Source organism: Nannobrachium achirus, assembly GCF_963921795.1.
Source record: "Nannobrachium achirus genome assembly, chromosome: 22".
Taxonomy (NCBI): domain Eukaryota; kingdom Metazoa; phylum Chordata; class Actinopteri; order Myctophiformes; family Myctophidae; genus Nannobrachium; species Nannobrachium achirus.
Genome location: NC_137829.1, coordinates 15801119 through 15821710, shown reverse-complemented (window position 1 = coordinate 15821710; position 20592 = coordinate 15801119). Strand labels below are relative to the sequence as shown.

Genomic DNA, 20592 nt, shown 5'->3' with positions numbered 1-20592 from the left:
TTATGTCCTGAACAGTGTTTTTATGTAGAGCAAATTGAATGGCGTTGCTGCTGAAAATATACAAACAAACTTTGCCTTGCCTATATTGGTTTTGATGATGATAATAATAACAATATGTGGGTCAGGGGTCTTCAACGTTGTGCTGCAGATTTCTCACAGATTTCATATATGGATTCATAGACTTGTTTGACAGCACTATAATCAGTCTATGTTTGATTTGTGTTTTTCATTTAACATTTAACCACTTAACTCTACACCAAACCTATTTGCCAAAAATAGCCGATCTACAAGCTCTCAACGCCTCATTGAGAGCTTGTAGATCTGCTATTTTTGGCTAAAGCTCTCCTCAAAATAGGGATGCGAGGGTTCATTTAAAAGAATTGTCCTATCACACAAAGATTTTGGCAGCCCCCCTGTAGTAACTCTGAGGACCCCCTAGGGGTCCCGGACCCCCTGTTGAAGACCCCTGATGTAGGTTATAACAATGACATACCGATGACGGTGACGTCGATCTCTCCGGACACGGAGGTGACGTCGTTCTCCAGGGTCAGTGTGTAGGCTCCCTGGTCGGGACGCACACTGGGCGTCACCATCAGCTCCGTGTAGGTGGACCTGGTCACCATGGTGACGCGGTCGCCGGCCACCAGCTCAGTGTCGCCGAACGTCCACTTGGCGCTGGGGGTGGGGTAGCCGGTGAGGGGCACGCGGATGGTCAGAGGGTTGGGGACGATCACCTCCAGACCGTTCTTAAACGCACTGAGGTCCAAAGTTGGACCGACTGAGGACAGACAAGACAAGAGACCACGGTTGTTATAGTGCGAATTGAAAACAAGGTTTTTACAGAAATAAAGATAACTAAACAGAATTGTTTGTTTACAAAACTAAATAAAAATAAATGGAACGAAAAATAAATGGCATCAAATGGGAAGCTAACGGATATTAAACTGGGGGTCCTCAAAATTCAAAATGGTTGAGAATCCCAAACGTGACAGTACTCTAAACAATGACTCTCAGGCATTCTTACATAGTGGAATTGCCACTGAGCTGAATGTCTTGAAGCTAAAACAAGGCCCTAAGGTTTAAGCAGTATATTGTTTGTAGTAACAAATTAACAATTTAAGCATGGTTGTGTTCTGACCATGTGTGTCGTCAGCCAGCAGGGGGCCGATGGTGTTGGACGGATCTGACACTCCAGCTGCGTTCTCGGCAAACACTCTGTAGTTGTACTTGGCTCCATACTTCAGCCCGCACACCTACAATTCACACACACACACACACACACACACACACACACATCATTAGATAAATATAAACCCATATTCATATTAATACACAAGAATGAATGAATGAATACATTATGTTTTGTATAGTATACATTACCCTGTAGACGAGGTCCTGGCAGAGTCTGGCGTTGCACCGGAGCCACTTGTCGGTTCCCTCCTCACAGCGTTCGATGATGTAACCAGTGATCATGCTTCCTCCGTTCCTCAGAGGCGTCTCCCACGTCAGCTGGACTGAAGACTTGTTCTGGTCCTCGTACACCACATTCTGAGGTGCACTGGGACGGTCTGCAAGGAACACAACATTGTCAAATACTATTAACAACCAAATTATTTGTATTTAACACAGAAATCGTTTGGATACACACTAAAGACTGATATATCATTGCTGTTGGGTAGAATATTTTGACTTTTCATGATGTTGAACACCTACTTTGTCATACAAGAGTGTTGGACAAAAGTAAACTAAATATCGAACCAGTAACAGTAACCCGACATCCACAATCCAATACAATGCAGCGATGGCCGTTACTCACCGATAGGATCCATGATCTTGACAGGATTGGAGGCTGCGCTGGGCTTGCCGACACCGGCCTTGTTCTCGGCCTTGACTCTGAAGATGTACTCCTTGTTCTCGATGACATCGTTGACGATGGCACTGAGCTCGTCCGCCTTGGTGCGCTGGACGGCGGACCACTGCACCGCCGTGCGGTCGCGGAGCTCGATGATGTAGGCCGTGATGGGAGAGCCTCCGTCAGACTCCGGCTTGTCGAAGGAAACGGTGCAGCCGAACTTGCTGACGTTCCCCACCAGCACGTTGCGAGGAGCCTCAGGGACATCTACAATGCCACACAAGGACACAAGTTTGAGTTCACTGCACTGCTGTTATCAAATGTGTTAATAAAATCAACAGGAGACACCCCATCTCTCCAGCTCTTTAATAAACAGTAGTATATGTTTAGGTTGGGATATTTTTCATCCCATCAAAAGAGAGAACTCATATAGGACTCATGATAAACAAGTGAAATTGGAAGTGATGGAACACATAAACGAACAGACACAACTGGAACTTAAACATCTTAAATGGGTTGTCTCTCCTGACTGGATGAAATTGGCAACCCAGCATTTATTAAAGAGCTGGCGAGACGTTGAGACCCCTGTTACTGAATAATAAGCAATATAGAGCTTAAACTTTTTCCATCTTTAAATCACCATTTGATAACACAGAATATATTGACAAGACAAACTAAATGGCACCCACCAAACTTGTTCTTGGCCTGTACGGCCTCGTCAGTCTCCACGTTGGGTCCGCTGCCCACCCTGTTGCGAGCGCATACTCTGAAGAAGTAGAAGGAGTCTTTCTGCAGACCGGTCACCGTGTACTCCGGGCTGTCTGCCTTATCTGTGGCCAGCGTCCATGTCTTCCTCTTCTGGTCCCGCCTCTCCACCACGTAGCCTTCCACCTTAGCGCCGCCATCGCTCTCGGGCTCCTCCCACGCCAGGCTGACCTCACCGTCCGCCGTGTCGATCACCTGCAGGTTCTTGACCGGTCCAGGAACATCTGGACAACACAGAGACACACTCACAGTCAGCCACAAAGTCTCCGTCTACAATGTTGTAAGTGTGACTGTGTGCGACTGTATGAACGTAAACCATGAGGTGGTTCAAAACATATAGTCAGATTTCAACGGGCAAAAGCAATAGAATCAACTATCTAGGTTTGGTTTAGATCTGTTTTGTTTCTGAAAAGCATAGCATGTATTTTCTGTATAAAGAAACACTTTAACGTAGCTTTTAAACGACAATTCTAGGACACAATATTAATTTTGTTTGCGTCTGAGACGCCCTGGTTTAGATGACTGACCGATGACTTGCAGGTTGATGAAAGCTTCTCCCCCTCCGTGTTTGTTCTTGATGAGGATCTTGTAGCGGCCCTCGTCAGCCTTCTTGGGGTCTTTCAGCCTCAGCTCTGTCTTGTCCGCTGAGGTGTAGATGTGGTCTTTTGACACGCTCTGCTGGTCGAACAGCCAGTCGGCTTCCGCCTGGGGGTAGGCACTGTAGGGCACCGCCATGACGATGGGCTTCCCAGCGTCCGTCACATAGTCCTGGTCTGTTGTCTTGATCTGGGGCACAGCTGGAGCCAACACACAGGGAGACAATGTTACAGCACTATTACAATAATACTGCCTCAGATGACACACACAAAAAAACGATACCGTATATCATCACTGTCGGGTAGAAACCTTATATCTCTGCATTCATTATGGATTAATGCCCTACGACGTCATCATACAAGTGGCTAAAATAGCCAATATACAAGCTCACAACGCGACACAACTGTACTTGTACTGTACTATCTTTTTTTTTATTGTATTGACTATACTTGTACTGTTCTCCATTTTTGTCTAATAAAAGACTCAATCAATCAAATAGTGACAACATACGTAGTTTCTCCAGCATTTTTTGCTCAGATTAAACTTAGGCATTAACATTAGACCTACACCTTCTTCTGAAAGTGATTACATCCGCTAAATTCAATCGACAATGGAGGAGGCTGAAACGAAGCATACCGTTTTCCTGAAAGAGTTTCTAGAAGCAGGGAGGATAGCGAGATAACCTACCTGCCAGTTCCAGCTTGGCCTTGGCGTCTTTGTCCTTGACGACAAGCCTGTATTCTCCCTGGTCGCGGGGTCTGATCTCACACACCTGCAGGCGGTGGACTTTGCCCTCGGTCATCATCTGGTATTTGTCCCCCTGGACCACGGTCATGTTGTTCCTCAGCCACTTCACTTCCACTCTGTCTTTGTTGAGCTCCACCTCGAACACGATGTCCGAGCCTGGAGGCTCAAACACATCCTGCGGAGGTCTGATGATCTCCACTGGAACCTCTGCCATGACGGGAACCATAAAAAACAACATTTAGAATACAACCGATGCACTTCTTAGTGTTATGTGTATCCATTGCGCCTACATTTATCAGTCCACAATCATTTTACCATCAACAAAGAGTCTAGCTCTGGATCTCTTCTCATCGACTCCGCAGGCATATTCACATTCATCATCTGGTCTGCACTCCTTAACGCGCAGGATGAAGTTCTTCCCATCTCGTTCAAACGTATATCTGTTGAAGTAGCATGTAGATCATTAATAAATACACTAATGATCTGTACGTATACTGATCGAACATTAACCACATCATCTCTAGATTCCCTATTCTGGACATACAGTAGCTGGCACACACAGGCTCATCGCCGTATAATTAAACCGTTGCCAGTCCCATTGTGACATACCTGGGTCCTTCTCTGATCTCACGTCCGTTTCTGTACCACTTGACGTCAGCCTTCTCCTTGGTCAGCTTGGCGACGAACTCTGCGTCTTCAAACTCGGTGACGGTCTGGTCCTTGAGCTGTGCGGTGAAGTCTGTGGGAGCCTCGCTGATGATCAGCTCGGCTGTGGATTTGTCCGCGCCGGCCATCACGGTGTACTCGCCCTCGTCGGCCAGTGTGCAGTCCTTGATGGTCAGCGTGTGTTTCTCCTTGTCCACCCGGTAGACGATGCGCTTGCTGAGGGTGACCTCCTCGCCGCCCTTCATCCACGTCACCTTGGCACCGGGGATGTTCACCTTGCAGGTGAAGGCCACGGTCTTCTTCTCCTGTGTGTCAATGTCGTCAATAGGAACCACGATGCGCAGGCCCTTCTCTGCAACACACAAACACACATACACACGTGTTGGTCCCAAGAATAAATATTGTGCAGTGTCAAGAAATTGAGAATGTTCTCCTGGATTTTACCAACATTTTTTGTTTAGCTCTCAACAGATAATATCCTCCACTATGAAGCTATTCTGATCGTTATGGACTGGTGTGGTTGTAACCATGTGAAACATACGCAGACGCAGATGTTTCCATGTAGAGTACCTTTGACGCTGAGCTTGCAGGAGCTCTTGGTCTGCTCTCCTCTGTGGTTGATGAGGGTGACGGTGTAGTTGGCCTCGTCTGCCTTCTTGGCATCTTTGATCCTCAGCGAGAAGACGGTGTCCCTCTGGATCATGATGTACTTCCCGCTCTCGAACAGGGTCTCGTCGTTCTTCAGCCACTTGGCCTTGGCATCCGAGCTTACCTCGCAGTTCAGCACGATCTCACTTCCCTCTGGGGCCTCCGTGTCCTTCAGAGGAGTGATGATGCACAGTTGCTCTGCACAACGGAAAACACAACGTTTAATACAGGTGCAGGCAGCACAGTTAAAGACTACGCTAATAAGGATAAAACCATAAGCCCCAACGGGCCTGTTTCCATTGTGGTCCATTGTACTCAATTCATCAGTATTGGCATGGGTTTGGGCATGTGTAGTGAGGATGAGATGAGGGGTGCATTGGGAAAAGGATGATGAAGATGGAGGTTAAGAGGAGAAGAGGAAGGCCAAAAGCCAAAGAGGGTGTTTATGGATTCAGTGAGAGAGGACATGCATGTGGCTGGATTGACACAGGAAGACGCAGAGAACAGAACAATACAATACAATACATTACAATAAAGTATACAGTACAATACAATACAATGAAATACAGTAACAATACAATACAATACAATACAATACAATGCAATACAAATACAATAACAATACAATACAATGAAATGCTCAGTAGAATCATACAGTTTGTTTATAAAGAAAGGAGTGGCGGGGATAGAGGATTCTAATAGCAAGGTGTTCAAGGAGTTAACCTATCTTCACATGATACAGTGACACAATTAGGCCTGTAACAAGGATTACACAATCGACTGATGACAATCATTTGAGATAATCACAATTATTTTTTTGTGTAATAATTTCATTTGTTTATATAAATGAATCTGTTGAAAAGTTGTTGAATAGAAACCCAAGTCCTGACGTCACTAGCACTACCCCTGGCTGGGTCACAGTTCTTTTTTTATTTTTTGTATTGGAATTCCCATAGGCAAATCACATCATAAGAGCTGTGTTCCAAAATTAAATGGAAGAACAAACCAAAAATATATGTATATAATAATAAAATAGTACTGTTTCACCATCAGTTGATGCTTCATATCCATATGAATAAAATCACAGGGTGAATTGTTTATTGTTGGAACTCACTTCTTACATGACGCGATCTAAGATTTGCCTATGATTTTCCAATAGAAAAAATAACATTGTGACCCAAGGGGATAGCGCCCTCTAGGGATGTCAGACTTCGGTGCTCTATAAGCTGAACAGTTTTGGATATATTGATGTCCAAGTCTGTTACTTTTCAGGATTCAAATTCAAAAGTAGCAAAAGTTACAGATCTACAAGCTCAAAGGTTAAAAGGTTTGGGGTAACACAAGAGAGGCGAGGTTCAGGTGGTATGGGTATGGTATGTGCAGAGGAGGGATGAGGGGTACAGTGGGAAAAGGATGCTGAAGATGGAGCTGCCAGGCGAGAGCAGAAGAGGAAGGCCAAAGAGGAGCTTTATGGGTTCAGTGAGAAGAGGACATGCAGGTGGCTGGAGTGACCGAGGACCACGCAGAGTACAGAAGCAGATGGAAACAGATGATCAGCTGCGGAGAACCCGACGAGAAGTAACCGGAAGAAGAAGAAGAAGAAGAGAAACACGTAACATTCTTAGAGGACGATAGAGATTTGACTTTAAATTGAACGGAGACTTACTGAGTACAGTGAGCTCAGCGCTGGCTCTGGTGGTGCCGATGCGGACCACATAGCTACCCTTGTCCTGCATCTCACATCTCTGGATGACCAGAGCACGTTTCTTTCCCTCGCACTTGATCTGGTATTTGTCTCCTTCCTGGAGCTCCTGGTTGTCCTTCCACCAGGTCACCTCGAAGGTGTCCTTGGACACGGAGCAGACAAACTCTGCCTTCTGCCCCTCCACCACCTCCTGGCTCTGGGGCCTGGAGATGAACTCGGCGGCGAGCTCTGCAAGCAAAACAGGACAAGAACACATCATCGCACACAATCTTTGGATCATTACAAAATCTACAAGCTTCACAACGCATCGCATCGGGACACGTCGTGATCCATGTAGATCTGCTATTTTTTGCCATGTGAAAATATGATATGGGGCTTACGTTACGTGCTTAAGTAGAGAGGTGTGTCAGTTTCACACACTGTTGTATTATTAAACAACTCTCATAGAGCTTAATAATAGCCTCCCTGTGCAATTTTTAGCTGGGGATAAGTTACAATGTGTGCAGTTTGTGAATGAAGACTGTAGTCTTCAGTATCAAAGCTGCTTTGTGTTCAGATCCCAGTGGGGTGTCTGTCTACTATCTTGCGCATAATAAAACTGCATAACAAATGAAGTGCTTCACAAGCCCATTGTGGTCATTTCAAGAGCTGTGATTTGGTCTATTGTTGAATTGTCATTCATCTACTGATCAATGAATTGCAGGGAATTAAGTCATTTTATACAGTAGCATGGCTTTAATCTTTATTGGCACTGTGCTAACAGTGTCAAACTGCTCATTATGTGTGTCAGTTCAACTCAGAGGTGTGGAAGTTGCCACTCTTCCCAACCAGCCCCCCCCCCCCCCCCTTCAGAGGGGGTGGGGTGGGAGGATCAAAGGGGGAGGGGGGTTGCTCTAATGGTGTGTGAGTTAACACTCATTAGACTGAAATGGGGCCTGAATACACAGAAGAACATTTGTAGATTTGCAGATAGTTCATGATGACATTTGACCCTTTAAGTCTGTAATGCTTTTCAACTGCACTGACAAATCAAGAAACTCTTTCTACATCTGAGAGCATGAGAAACATGCATACGAGAGTTTGTGTATGTGTATTGTGTACGTGTGCGTGCTTGTGTGTGTGTGTGTGTGTGTGTGTGTGTGTGTGTGTGTGTGTGTGTGTGTGTGTGTGTGTGTGTGTGTGTGTGTGTGTTCTTGTGTGTACCATTAATTGTTAGTTTTCCGGTGGTTTTCGCGGCAGATGGCAGTCTGCAGTTGTATTCTCCAGCGTCATCCATCTTCAAGTCTTTAATAATGAGGATTCTCCTCTTCCCGTCAACAATCGTCTCGTATCTTCCTCCCTCCGGCAGCTCCTGGTCTCCTTTGAACCAGGTGACCTCTGCCGTGGGCTTGGACACCTCGCAGATCAGCTTGATGCTGTCTGTCTCTGTTCCCTCCACGTTGGCCAAGTTCTTGGAGAACCTCGTCTCCTCCTCTGTAAGGAGAAGATGGGGACATTAAATGACTTGAGCTTAAACTACAAAAAAAAAAAAATAATACATAATTAACAATAAATAACATATATAACAAATTAAAAGTTGGCGTTTCTTACCAACGACAGTGAGCAGGCCGGAGGATTTGTTTGTCTTGGCGTCAATTTCGTACTCGGCTTCATCATCGAAGCCGGACTTGTGCACAATGAGCACGTGTTTAAAACCTTCTGAAATCATTTCATATTTCTTCCCTTTTCTGATTTCAGTTCCATCCTTAAACCAGCGCACCTACGGACACAACAAGTCAAGTTAAAAGTTTGCAAGTCAATAACATGAATATGAATGAATTAATGAATTAATGAATGAATATTAATCTGTTAAAAGTCAATAACATTAATATGAATGAATGAATGAATGAATGAATGAATGAATGAATGAATGAATGACTGACTGGATGAATGAATGAATGAATGAATGAATGACTGACTGAATGAATGAATGAATGAATGATTATTAATCTGTTTTTTTTTCACACTGAAAAAGTCAAGACTGAGAAGTTAATTATGTTATGTAAATTATGTTATCACAATCAATTACTAAAGTAATGGCTAACATTACTCTGTGTCAGTGGTGTCAAGTAGAAAAGCCAAATGATTTTTAATCACTATGTGAATGTACCTTCCTGTCACCTATTTTGACAGGTGCTAGTAGTTATACTATCAATGTTGGTTACTTGTTCACATGTTGCTATTTAAATGTGTGTTTGCTTGACCACAAATGCTCTAAGAATGTTATTTAGATAGAATTATGTTTAGGCAGATGCTAGTTTCAATGTTTACCTGGTACCCAGCTTCTTTGTATCTTAATTGTTTTCTTTGCACTCTATTTACTTGACTATTTACCATGCCGTTTGTTGACAAGGGTTCATGTCATTTGCTCTGCAAATTGTACTGTGAAGTGCGGTATGAGGTGACATTCATTTATATATAATTGCGAAGTCACAAATGATGTGGTTATGCTGATGCGTTTACCTTTACATTCTCTCTGGACAGTTCACATTCAAACCTGGCAGATTCCTTCTCTCTGACCTCGACGTCATGGAGAGGTTTTCCAAAGTCTACATGTGGAGCTGTCAATCAACAGGAGTTCAGAGTGTTAAATGGCATCAGCAGGTGACAGCAGGACAGGACAGGACAGGACACCACAGGAGGTCTCTTAGCCCCAAAGTCACAAGTCACTTCACACTTTCAACGCAACATTTGATTTCTTGGGAAGCCAATGGCATTTCATAATAATAAATAATAATTTTGGTCCCCATTCTTTTGGATTATATTGTGTCCCAGTACATTGGCAGTTTGCACATAATGTGACATTCGTCCTCTGCATTTAACCAATCTAGGAAACTAGGAAAAGTGGATGTTATTAATACAGCACCCGATGAGCAATTGTTTCGTGTCTTGCTCAGGGACACTTCGACACATAGATTAGGGCCGGGACACGAACCAGGGGCCTTCTGTTTCCCAGATGGCCTCTCTACCCACTCAGACACCTACGTAATTTCCAAACATTTGTCGAATAAAACGTACTGCAGGTGATTTTCAAAATGTGACACGTCATCGTCTTTTTCAGGCTGGTGTGATATACATTACTGATTTACCATTAAGGTCTCTAATTACTGTCATGTTCTCTGACTTAAAGGAGCACTTCACCCATTTTCAACCATATCTTCATGTAATTGGCCCTCACTAATGCTCATTGACAAGATGGCACCATTTCTGTCTATTCAGTCTGTGTCTCAGAGGGGCAGCTGTGGACAGTTCACAAACCTGCATACCAATGACGTCATCGATAGGCAGGTTTGTTCCAACAACACAACTCCAACCAGATTAGAAACGTATTATTTTTTGTTTCGTTTTTTTGTTGCAATAACAACAATGACTTCTATTTCAGCATACCTTCCAGAAAGAGAAAGGCTGTATAGTCTATTATCAATGGGGATTGGAATTTCCCTTCAATGATGTTACATGGGATTAGGTTTCTGAACTGTCCTCGGCTCGGCTCAGCAATGAGACGCAGAGTAAGCTAAATTTCTTATAATGAGCAAGAAAATGGGAGTGAAAGTAGTCCTTTAATGTAAAACACCTTGAGCTTAATTATACAGTATATATGAAAGGTGCCTGCAACTGATGGTTTTGCTCTAATACAGCAGAAATGGTACGTACGTATCACATCCAGGAAGCAGGAGGTCTTAAAGTCCTTTGCATCGCAGGTGTATGTCCTGGCGTCATCCACGGTGCAGTCGTGGATGAGCAACGTTCTCTTGCGCCCGTCGACCAGTATGTCGTACTTCTTGCTCTTACGGATCTCCTGTCCGTCCTTCAGCCACTGGACCACGGCATTCTCCCTGGACACCTCGCACTCTAGAGTAGCAGTGGCCTCCTCCTCTGCTGTCTGGTCCTCCAAAGGTTTGGTGAACTCCACCGGCGGTTCTGAAGCCGTGGACGTAGTGTACGGTACGGTTAGTCACGGTTCAGTGTTAACAGGTGATCTAACTCAGTGGGGTCCAGCGGCGGGGGAGCCCCCCCACCCACACACAGGGATCTTTGAGGGGGGTCCCCATGCAGCGAAGTGAGGAACAGTTTAACCACTTTAACACAATTTTATAATTGGCCTATTCGAAAATTGCTGATCTAAAATAGCATAACGCGTTGTGATGCAAGATTTTTGTCAATTAAAACAAACTGTCTGCTGTATGTAGTTGTCTAATATATATATATATATATATATATATATATATATATATATATAGGCCTATATGTTTTTGTTGCCTTGCTGCATCAGTGAAATCTTACAGAATAAGATTTTGTAAGATTTTTGTAAGAAACTAAAATCAAAACAAACAACAAAAAGAGGGGAAAAGCACAATTAAGCAGACTTACAAACAAAAATTGCATAAAATAATAATAAAAGGACAAAATTAAAATACACATAAATATAGAAAGACATAAGCATGGCACATATTCTTTACATAGGCATGTAAAGAATGAAGCAGACCTAAACAGACACTAGTAACATGTATAAATATACATATACAGTATATACTGTAAATAATAACGAATAATACTGTGTGATATTGTGGGTGTTGTGTGCTGTTATGCGACCAGACTGTTGTATGCTTGCAGTATACTGTGAGCTTGTAGCCTACGACTAATAACCATAAAGTAATGGGGTTATTAGTCATACTAAACATAATTTGTAAAGTAAGACATAGACACTGTAGTTATAGCAGAGACTGAAGTTAAGTAAAAGAAAAAAAAACGAATACAAAGGCAGTGTAACCGTGTCAGCTGTGGTTTACTGATCGTGCTCGTTGTGTGCCAAAACAAACGATTGTGTGCATTCGCCGGGCACGCGAACACACCCGATATTGTGCGATTAATGTTGAGGGGGCCTTTTGTTTTGGTGTAGCCCCACAGCCCTGAGAGACCTGGATCCGGGCCTGGTCAGATGGAGAATCCAAGGACCATGTGAAAGACTTACCAGAAGAACCAGCAGCAGAAGCCTTAGTTAGATCTGTATGACAGTGGCAGTTATGGCTGCCACCACACTATTTACTGCAGTTAAATGCATGTATAATACTTAAGATCTTAGCCCACCGTTTGGATGCAGAAAAGAAAAAAAAACAGCTCCACATTGACCACAGTACCTGGAGATGATTGGTCTAGCCTGTGCATTCATCAGATATGAAAGAACAAGAAATTGGGATCTGCACCTTGATACCCTGGTAGATATGATGCCATGCATGGCCTCCAGACATGACTTGCATGTCAAATCATTGAGCATTATACCTCCACTGTTCAGGGTGCAGAGGTGTGTATGAATTTATCAGCTTGGGATGAAGACATGGATTGATGATTATGGAGTCCTCAACAAATATTTCAAGCTTGGTCTAATTTAATATTTCATTCTGTGTGCTGATGAGAAAAATCTATTACTAAGCACATTTTGTAGCTTTTGTGTAAAACATTTATTGACAGAAAAGTGTTTAATAACTAATTTGTTTGGGTAAAAAAAAAAACAGGTAAGTGTACCCCTAATGTGCACATACTGTGTATGTGCTGGTCTTATCTGATGGTTGTATGTGAAAGAACACCCCAAAAACCCAGATATAGATATAAATAAATTATATGAAAATAGCATGTTCAGAAGTAGGGGTGATGCTGAGACATGAAGGCCTTGAATGATTACTATTGCAATTCTCCCTGGACTAGTCAACACCAATGACAATACTCCTTTCTATTGACTCCATTCTGTTCACTGCATTTGGTGTGATTCTTGACACTTTCCCTCTGTGAGAGGAGATTTAAATGTTAAATGAGCGGTGGATCTCAAAGTGGAGTCCAGGGACCCTCTGGATTCGTTGAAGGGGTTCCAAATGCACAGTGCACAAACGGGAAACAAATGGACCCTTACCGGTCCATTTGGTTCCGTTTGAACACTCTCAGAGTATTCGATAAAGGTTTTCAATCTATCAGGTGACATACCTCCCACGATGAGTTGAGCTTCTGTCTGGAAGTCCTTTGCCACCAGTTTCACCTCACCGGCCTCAGTGAGTTTTACATCCCTGAGCGTTAATTTGTGAAGCTTCCCATCCGCCCTGACGACCACCTGTGCAAATCAAAAACATTGATAAATCAGCTGTCCTGACAGGCAGGCCTGAGGGGTCAGTGTGCTGTAAATGAACACAGGCAGCTGGTTAGCTAGGGCTACATTTACCCTGCTGTGTGCTATCCGACTCCACCACGGCTCCGCTATCACTAGCTACACCACTTTACCAGACGCTCTCTCTCTGCTCAAAGTGCAGGCCGTATTTCACCAACAGTACAGCAGTGACCCTGTTTTAACTCCACAAGTACTTCAGCAGAAGTACAGTTCATTAACTTAACCTTCTGCATGCATTTAATTGAAACCATAGTAGCGTCACTCCCCGCAGGGAGCCGTCTGTTTGAACAGTAACAATAATAGAGACAGAATGACTTATGTCTAAAATCACTTTCACAGCCAGCCCATATTAAAACCAATGGTGTGGCAGACGTCTCTTCTAATCGAATCACTACTTAGTTTAATATATAGAACACAATATATAAATAAACCCTTTCCTAATTTGCTAATAATGAACCCGGTTTCACACTCTGGAACTTTCAGAACAGTTTAAATTAAAACTTGGGACAGTATTTCTGATTTTGATGATGTGAACTGTAGCTGAACCATGATTACAAGATGTATTTTTTTCTTGTTGCATATAACACGTTTCATTACAGGCACAGATCTATCATAAAGCTGCTTTGTATAATTAATTGTAAGGTGACCATACAGCTATACAAATGGCTATAAAACATCCCAGTGCATCACTTAAACCCTATAATATTTGCTGATCAGGGTCCCCCAGGGGTCTGAATTAGGTTTGCTCCACCAAAATCCAAATCTCTTCGCAGAAAATAGCTGATCTACAAGCTCAAAACTTGTCGTGGCACTTTGTGAGCTTGTAGATCTGATATCATTCCTGAATATTCACCTATTTTCACTGAATGTTTGTCTATTATGACATGCCCAGCATAGGGACGCTAGGGTTCAAGTGGTTAACCACTTTCAATCTGGTCTTCCTAAGGAAATTGTCCAAAACCTGAAAATGGCAGATCTACAAGTGAGATTGCATATTGCAAGTATAAAGTGGTTTATCTCTAAAGACCGGTGAAATAGCAGCTACTAACCAGTTAGAAAAGACATCTTTCAAATTAATTGTGGGAAGAACAGTGGGACAGACAGTGTGTTGACACGTAACATGCAACATAATGTCTTGCACAACTGCTCAGGCCCAGAAAAGCTCCTGCAGCCTTCTGAGCCTATAGATATCACATTACAGCCCATCATCGAAATAATCCTTCATTATGATGGGGATATAAGCATGCTGGCATGGCCTCTTCAACACCATTTCGATACCACAATTACTCCCAATTTTAACACAGCACATTCTGATGTTTAAACATTAAGATGTCATAGAGCTGTTGTTGCCACCTGCCCCGCTCACGATCATTGGGAGCAGTTAAAAATAACCGGGAGAACGCTTGCAGGGCAGAAAAGCCCTCCTGCGTTATCTCAAAACCCAGATCAAATGCTCAGCTGGAATCCCAATCCTCACAGTACCTTATATGAAGAAAAGCATGGAGCAACGCACACTGATTCAACAATAGACATAACATTATTATTATTATTTAAGACAATGCAATATGCATAATCTCAGTTGGCATTAATCCAACAACAAACAGGGTATGAAATTATGAGGAATATTTGGAATGCTCTTTTAAAATAAAGGTATCATGCTGATTGATTAAGGCTCAGGTGCACATCACAGGAAGTGTTTATTGATATCATAAAGCAGTGGTTCTCAAGATGGGGCCCGGGGACCCCTTAGGGGTCCTTGGGAGTTGCAGATTTTTAATTCTGGGAGAGCACAAATGGAATCAAGTGGACCCTTACGGATCCATTTGTTTACATTTGTATACTCTCCGAGTTAACATAACACTGAGTTAAATCAACATTTTTACAGTGTAGATTTGGGTCTCAAAGATTACAATCTTATCACACTGGGGTCCTTGAAATGAGACAGGTTGAGAATCACAAGTTTAAGTCTAAGATTGCAGTGTGTGTATGTGTGTGCGGCTGCAGACTGTTGCTGCAGTGTGGGATTGTGTAAATTAGTGGCACTTACCCTGTCGCTTGGTTCCAACTTGGTACCCCCAAGGAACCACTCGACGGGGATGTCATCATAAGTCAGCTCACACTCGAAGGTGGCTGTCTCCCCAGCGGTCACGGTCACGTTGCACAGAGGCCTCTGTAGGCCGATCACCCGGGCTTCAGATTGGGGAGAAGACATGGTTAGTCAACCCCCAAAAACAGTGTCTCAAAAAGATCCCCCCAGAGAAAAGTTAATCCTTTTTAGTGGCTAATAATCCTCATGGTTTGGTTGAATCTGGAGACAGGCCACTGGTGAAAGCCCTCAGTGCAACTGAAAGAGAGCCTCTGGGACACTTGGCACTGGGGACCCTAGCTCATTAGCATACGGCCAAACCACCTCAATGTAAATGGTCAGCACAGAACAGCCAGGGAGGGGCTCAGGCCCTCCCCCCTGCCAATCACTGACAGTTCTGGATAAGGCATGTCGATTCTAAAATAACCCAGAGGTCTGATTGGCAGAGAGCCCAAACTGACGGGGGCCCCCAATCTGTCCCTGTCAATCACAATCACCATGCCGGAATTTTCAGGGAAAGGCAGAATGACGTGTCCAGGAGTTACCCAACGAGGAACACACCTGCTTACATCACTTCCTGTTCTATAACATCATGTTATAAGACAATTTAATTTGACTGTATGTATGTTGGCGCAGGCATAGGGGTGACTGACTGATAACTGTCCGGAATGTGAGCCCGGATTAACAAGATCCCTAAAATATTTACAGCAAGCTGCTTCACATAGCTACTTAGCAGTGGTGGAATGTAACATTTACTCAAGTACTGTACTTAAGTACAACTTTTTGATGCTTCATACTCACATTACATATCAGTACTCTTTTACTCCACTACAATTATTTCTAAAACATTAGTTAGCTACAAGTTACTTGATAGATTTAGTTATTAATGCAAAACATACATTAACTAATAAAGCCTTGTTTTGTACTTTGGCTATTCGAAAACAGCTGATCTACAATCTCATAACTTGAGCTTGTAGACAAGATATTTTCGAAAAGGGTGGATCAAATTTGAAACATTTCACTACTTTTGGCACTGTAAGTATTCTGATGCCAATACTTTTGCATTTTTACTCAAGTAAAACAAATTAATACAGCACTTTTACTTATAACAGTGGTGTCCCCAAATTATTTTTGAAAGATGATTAACTTAATGTGCAACATTGTTTTCTCACTCAACAGTAAACAAACCAACATAAAGTTTAAGTTATATGCACATTTCTAAAGTGACAATTTAAGGACTTTTTAATACCTCTAAAATGACAAATTAAACCTTGGCCAAATTGTCAAATATTAGAGGCTATTGTGAAAATAGCCGATCTACATGCTCACAATGGCGTTGTGATCATATAGATCCATGTAGGCTATTTTCACAATAGAACCATCTTATACAAAATGTCATTCCTCAACTCTTAGTGCTCGTCGGGGTGGAGGTCCCCAGTTCAAATATGATTATTTTGGGGGTCGCGGCCTGAAAAGGTTGAGAACCACTGACTTATAACAGAGTATTTCTACATTGTGGTATTGCTACAGTACTTTTACTCAAGTAAAGAACTTAAAAGTACAAAGTACTTCTTCCACCACTGCTGATCAGAAAGCCCTGAACATCTGGTAGTTACACCCTGGCACTGATCTCCATGGGACCCACCACTGTGGTGTGACAGACAGCTGCCAACATGTGTGACAGTTCTACTGAGAGGAGGTGTGGGAGTCCTCACTCTTCTGGGCCACTGGTTCCCAAACCCCTCTGGGGGCCACCAAAGATTAAGGCGGGGGGGGGCTCTAGAGGTGTGTGACTTGTCACTCTCTATACTGAAATGCTGCCTGAATCCACAGATGAACATCTGTAGAGTCACATTATCTGATGTGATCAGCAAGGATTCATTATAGTTAAACATTTTAGGAGGAAAGAATGCTTTCCAACAAAGATAACTAAAACTGTATTGTCCAAAACTAAGTGAAACAGCTTAAAGTCACAGGAGACTTTTCCTTAGTTTTAGTTTTTGTGAAGTACTTAGGTTGTAAGTGAAATCCTTTGAACCTCGCCTGTTACAAATACCCCAGAGAGACTGCCGTGTCCACTTGTACTGAGGGCGTTCGTATAAAACTAAAAGTGACATTTGAACTCATATAAACTAAACTAGCCAACACACGTTAAAAATGTGGGTTTGTTAAACTGACATTGATAAACAGAAACTTAAAATTAAATAAAAACAAATGGAAAAACAAACTATAATAACTGTTAGGATAAATTATGATACATAATTATGTTATTGGTGTATGAGTCTCATATGACCATATAAAGGCATAATATGAACTGAACGTACAGTATATAAGAGACCACATTTTGGTCGCATACTGTAGGTTCAGGCAAACTGATTAAAGGTCATAATAACTTTGAATGCCCTGAATAGAATCATGTTTTGGTTTATACTGTATGTCACCAGACTCACTGTCTTCCTCTGTCTGATATAAGTCACTAGTGGTGGAAAACACTACGTGGCACTTTCTTCCTACTACTTCCTTGTTATGATATGGGAACAAATGAATGAGTTCCACGCTTCTTACTGTCATAAACTGTATGTCTTTATATACATGTTTTCCTCCATCTTGGAGGAGAGAGAGAATGCTCGACCTACCGTTAGGGTGGGGAGAGATTTAGAACTGTCTGTCTACCTTGTCTGTCTCTCCTCAATACAGCAATATAAGAAATATAGTCCTTTGGCTCGTCTCTTCTTATTTTAACTATGGATTTAGAGATCCATATTTATCTTTAATAATTTATCTAATAATAACCATGGTGAATGTACATGATCTATGTTCCATTCTTCAAATACAGTGATTAGTCCCACATTCTAAATAGTAAATATAAGTGCAAATGAATTGATTTGACCATTTAAATCTGTAGTTTTAACTGCATTGACAAACAAACCATTTCTGAGCCTGCACTGTAAAATGTCCACCCAGTCACACCTTTGTGTAAGGTAAAGCTTTTTAAAATGCACCATGTCAGACGTATACACAACACATACTTTATCTAGGTCAGTCACATCTTATTATCATGGTATTATCACATGTTAGTCAGCCACATGTATGAGTGTGTGTTACAATTACAATTAAGGCATTAAACAGACGCTCTTATCCAGAGTGTCTTACAAGCAAGGTAAGCACATACATAGAATGCAGGGAAAGATCATAGCATCAGTCTAAAACAATACACAAAATAACAATCTGTACATTGAAACCAGGATGTCAGTCACATCTTATTATCATGGTATTATCGCATGTTAGTCAGCCACATGTATGAGTGTGTGTACATTACAATTACAATTAAGGCATTAAACAGACGCTCTTATCCAGAGTGACTTACAAGCAAGGTAAGCACATACATAGAATGCAGGGAAAGAACATAGCATCAGTCTAAAACAATACACAAAATAACAATCTGTACATTGAAACCAGGCTACCAGGTCAATTATTTTCATTCGTTCATTCTTAACATTGTGGTCCTATTTTCATGCCGCTGTTCAACTATGAGAGCGGAGAGACAGACACACACACACACACACACACAGACACACACACACACACACACACACACACACACACACACACACACACACACACACACACACACACACACACACACACACACACACACACACACACACACCAATTAACGCAACAGGCACAGCTGTGAGGAGGCTAGCGCGAGGGGTATGAGATGGGAGTCTGAAGAGGTTAGCGTTAAGGTATATGACATGACATATGACAAGTCTGAAGAGGTTAGCGCTAGCGGATGAGTTGGGAGTCTGAAGAGGCGAGTCTTCACATAAAGATTCTTCAGTTACCTTTAACCCTGAGCTGGGCTTTAGATTTGGCGTTAGCTGCCTGGAAGTCGATGGCTCCAGCCATGTCCACACGACAGTTATACAGAATCAACGTGTGTCTGCTTCCTTCTTCCACAATCTCCACATCCTAGAGACGTGATCATACAGGGTCACACAGGATCATACGGGGACATCATGGCCTTTATAAAATGTTGTCCCCTCTGTTACCAATCTAGTTTTAAGTCTAGTCTCTAGTTTTAGGAAGCAAATTATGATTCTCTAGAGCAGTGATTTGCAACTTTTATTTCAAGGAATCTCAGTTTGAAATCCAGTAGTCCCAATCTTTTTAATCTCTGGGATACCCAATCTACACTGCAAAATCCTCCTAGAGTGTATAAAACCAATTTATACACTCAAGGAGTTACATAGCCTTATGGGTCAATGTGGATCTCTGATGGTCCCCGGACCTAATGCTGAGAACCAGTGCTCTAGAAAAGATAATTGAACCACCCTAGCATCTGGGGGCAAACGTTCTGCGAAAACAGCAGATCTACAAGCCCACAACATGGCGTGAGGCGACACACTTTTTAGCTTGCAGATCGGCTATTTTTTGCAATATTTGAATACATTTGAAAGTGAAAGTAGTCAAGATTGTGGGTTTTATAAATATTTTAAGGTTTCCAGCCCACAGCCTTCATAATGTAAAAATAACATGAGTAGAAACTAGTTGGGTAAATATGATTTGAGGGGGGAACTTTGTTTGGAGATGTTGGGGTGAGATGTTGTTCTTACAGTAGAGGGGAGGAGAACTTCTCCTTTCAGTTTCCAGTTGGCGTGGATCTCTACTTCATCGATCTCTGTCTCAAACTTGGCTGTCTCTGTCTCTGTTACTTCTATGCTGTTCAGCGCACGCACAAACTTAATCTCACGCTCTGAAAAGGACACATTATGCAACAGAGGAAGTCGTAGTTAGAACAAGAACATTTTTTATGGTAACTGGGAACAGTGGGCACCTGAGAAGAAGTAGAACAAGAATGAGAAGAACTAAATGTAAGATAACATGAACATAGCTTTAGCATACATTCAGAGAGCTAGAACATACAGTATAGAGGTGTAACATTTAGAGCTGAATAACATTCAGGCGTATAGCTGCCACTCTTATTCAGAGAGGCTCACAGAATGCGTGAAAGCAGGATGTGGTAACACTTTATAATAAGCCAACACCATGAGCCTTTTAACCAAACTAACTTGAAGTTATAAACTGTCACTTTTTCAATAAAAAAAAAGTTATTATTGATAATAATTTTTCACTGGTATATATTTCAAATAACCATTCCATAATTAAAAAAAAAAGATGTTGTCAAAGAGACACACTAAAATGAATGTTACACAGTCGGACTAAAAACAAAAAGATCTAGATTATAAGGACATGTTTCAATACAAATGCTTATTAACATTTACACATTCAGAAATGATAATTAAAACTTTTTTCCAAGTGCTTTATCA

The 20592-nt window shown here is 42.2% G+C and overlaps 1 protein-coding gene across 1 annotated transcript in view; it reads right to left on the bottom strand.

The window, feature by feature from the left end:
* The window catches only part of LOC308307447 (titin-like), a gene marked incomplete at both ends in the record, with an annotated part of 241805 nt that overhangs the window by 101017 nt on the left and 120196 nt on the right, over positions 1–20592 (bottom strand). The window contains 19 exons of the mRNA XM_080752712.1: positions 494–778; positions 1139–1253; positions 1381–1568; positions 1817–2119; positions 2542–2841; positions 3145–3414; positions 3902–4168; positions 4277–4401; positions 4571–4979; positions 5198–5473; positions 6942–7208; positions 8184–8453; positions 8571–8739; positions 9483–9580; positions 10674–10940; positions 12996–13119; positions 15221–15363; positions 19108–19234; positions 19879–20018. Coding sequence (XP_080608838.1) covers positions 494–778; positions 1139–1253; positions 1381–1568; positions 1817–2119; positions 2542–2841; positions 3145–3414; positions 3902–4168; positions 4277–4401; positions 4571–4979; positions 5198–5473; positions 6942–7208; positions 8184–8453; positions 8571–8739; positions 9483–9580; positions 10674–10940; positions 12996–13119; positions 15221–15363; positions 19108–19234; positions 19879–20018 — 4143 coding nt within the window. The remainder of the gene's footprint in view (positions 1–493; positions 779–1138; positions 1254–1380; positions 1569–1816; positions 2120–2541; positions 2842–3144; positions 3415–3901; positions 4169–4276; positions 4402–4570; positions 4980–5197; positions 5474–6941; positions 7209–8183; positions 8454–8570; positions 8740–9482; positions 9581–10673; positions 10941–12995; positions 13120–15220; positions 15364–19107; positions 19235–19878; positions 20019–20592) is intronic.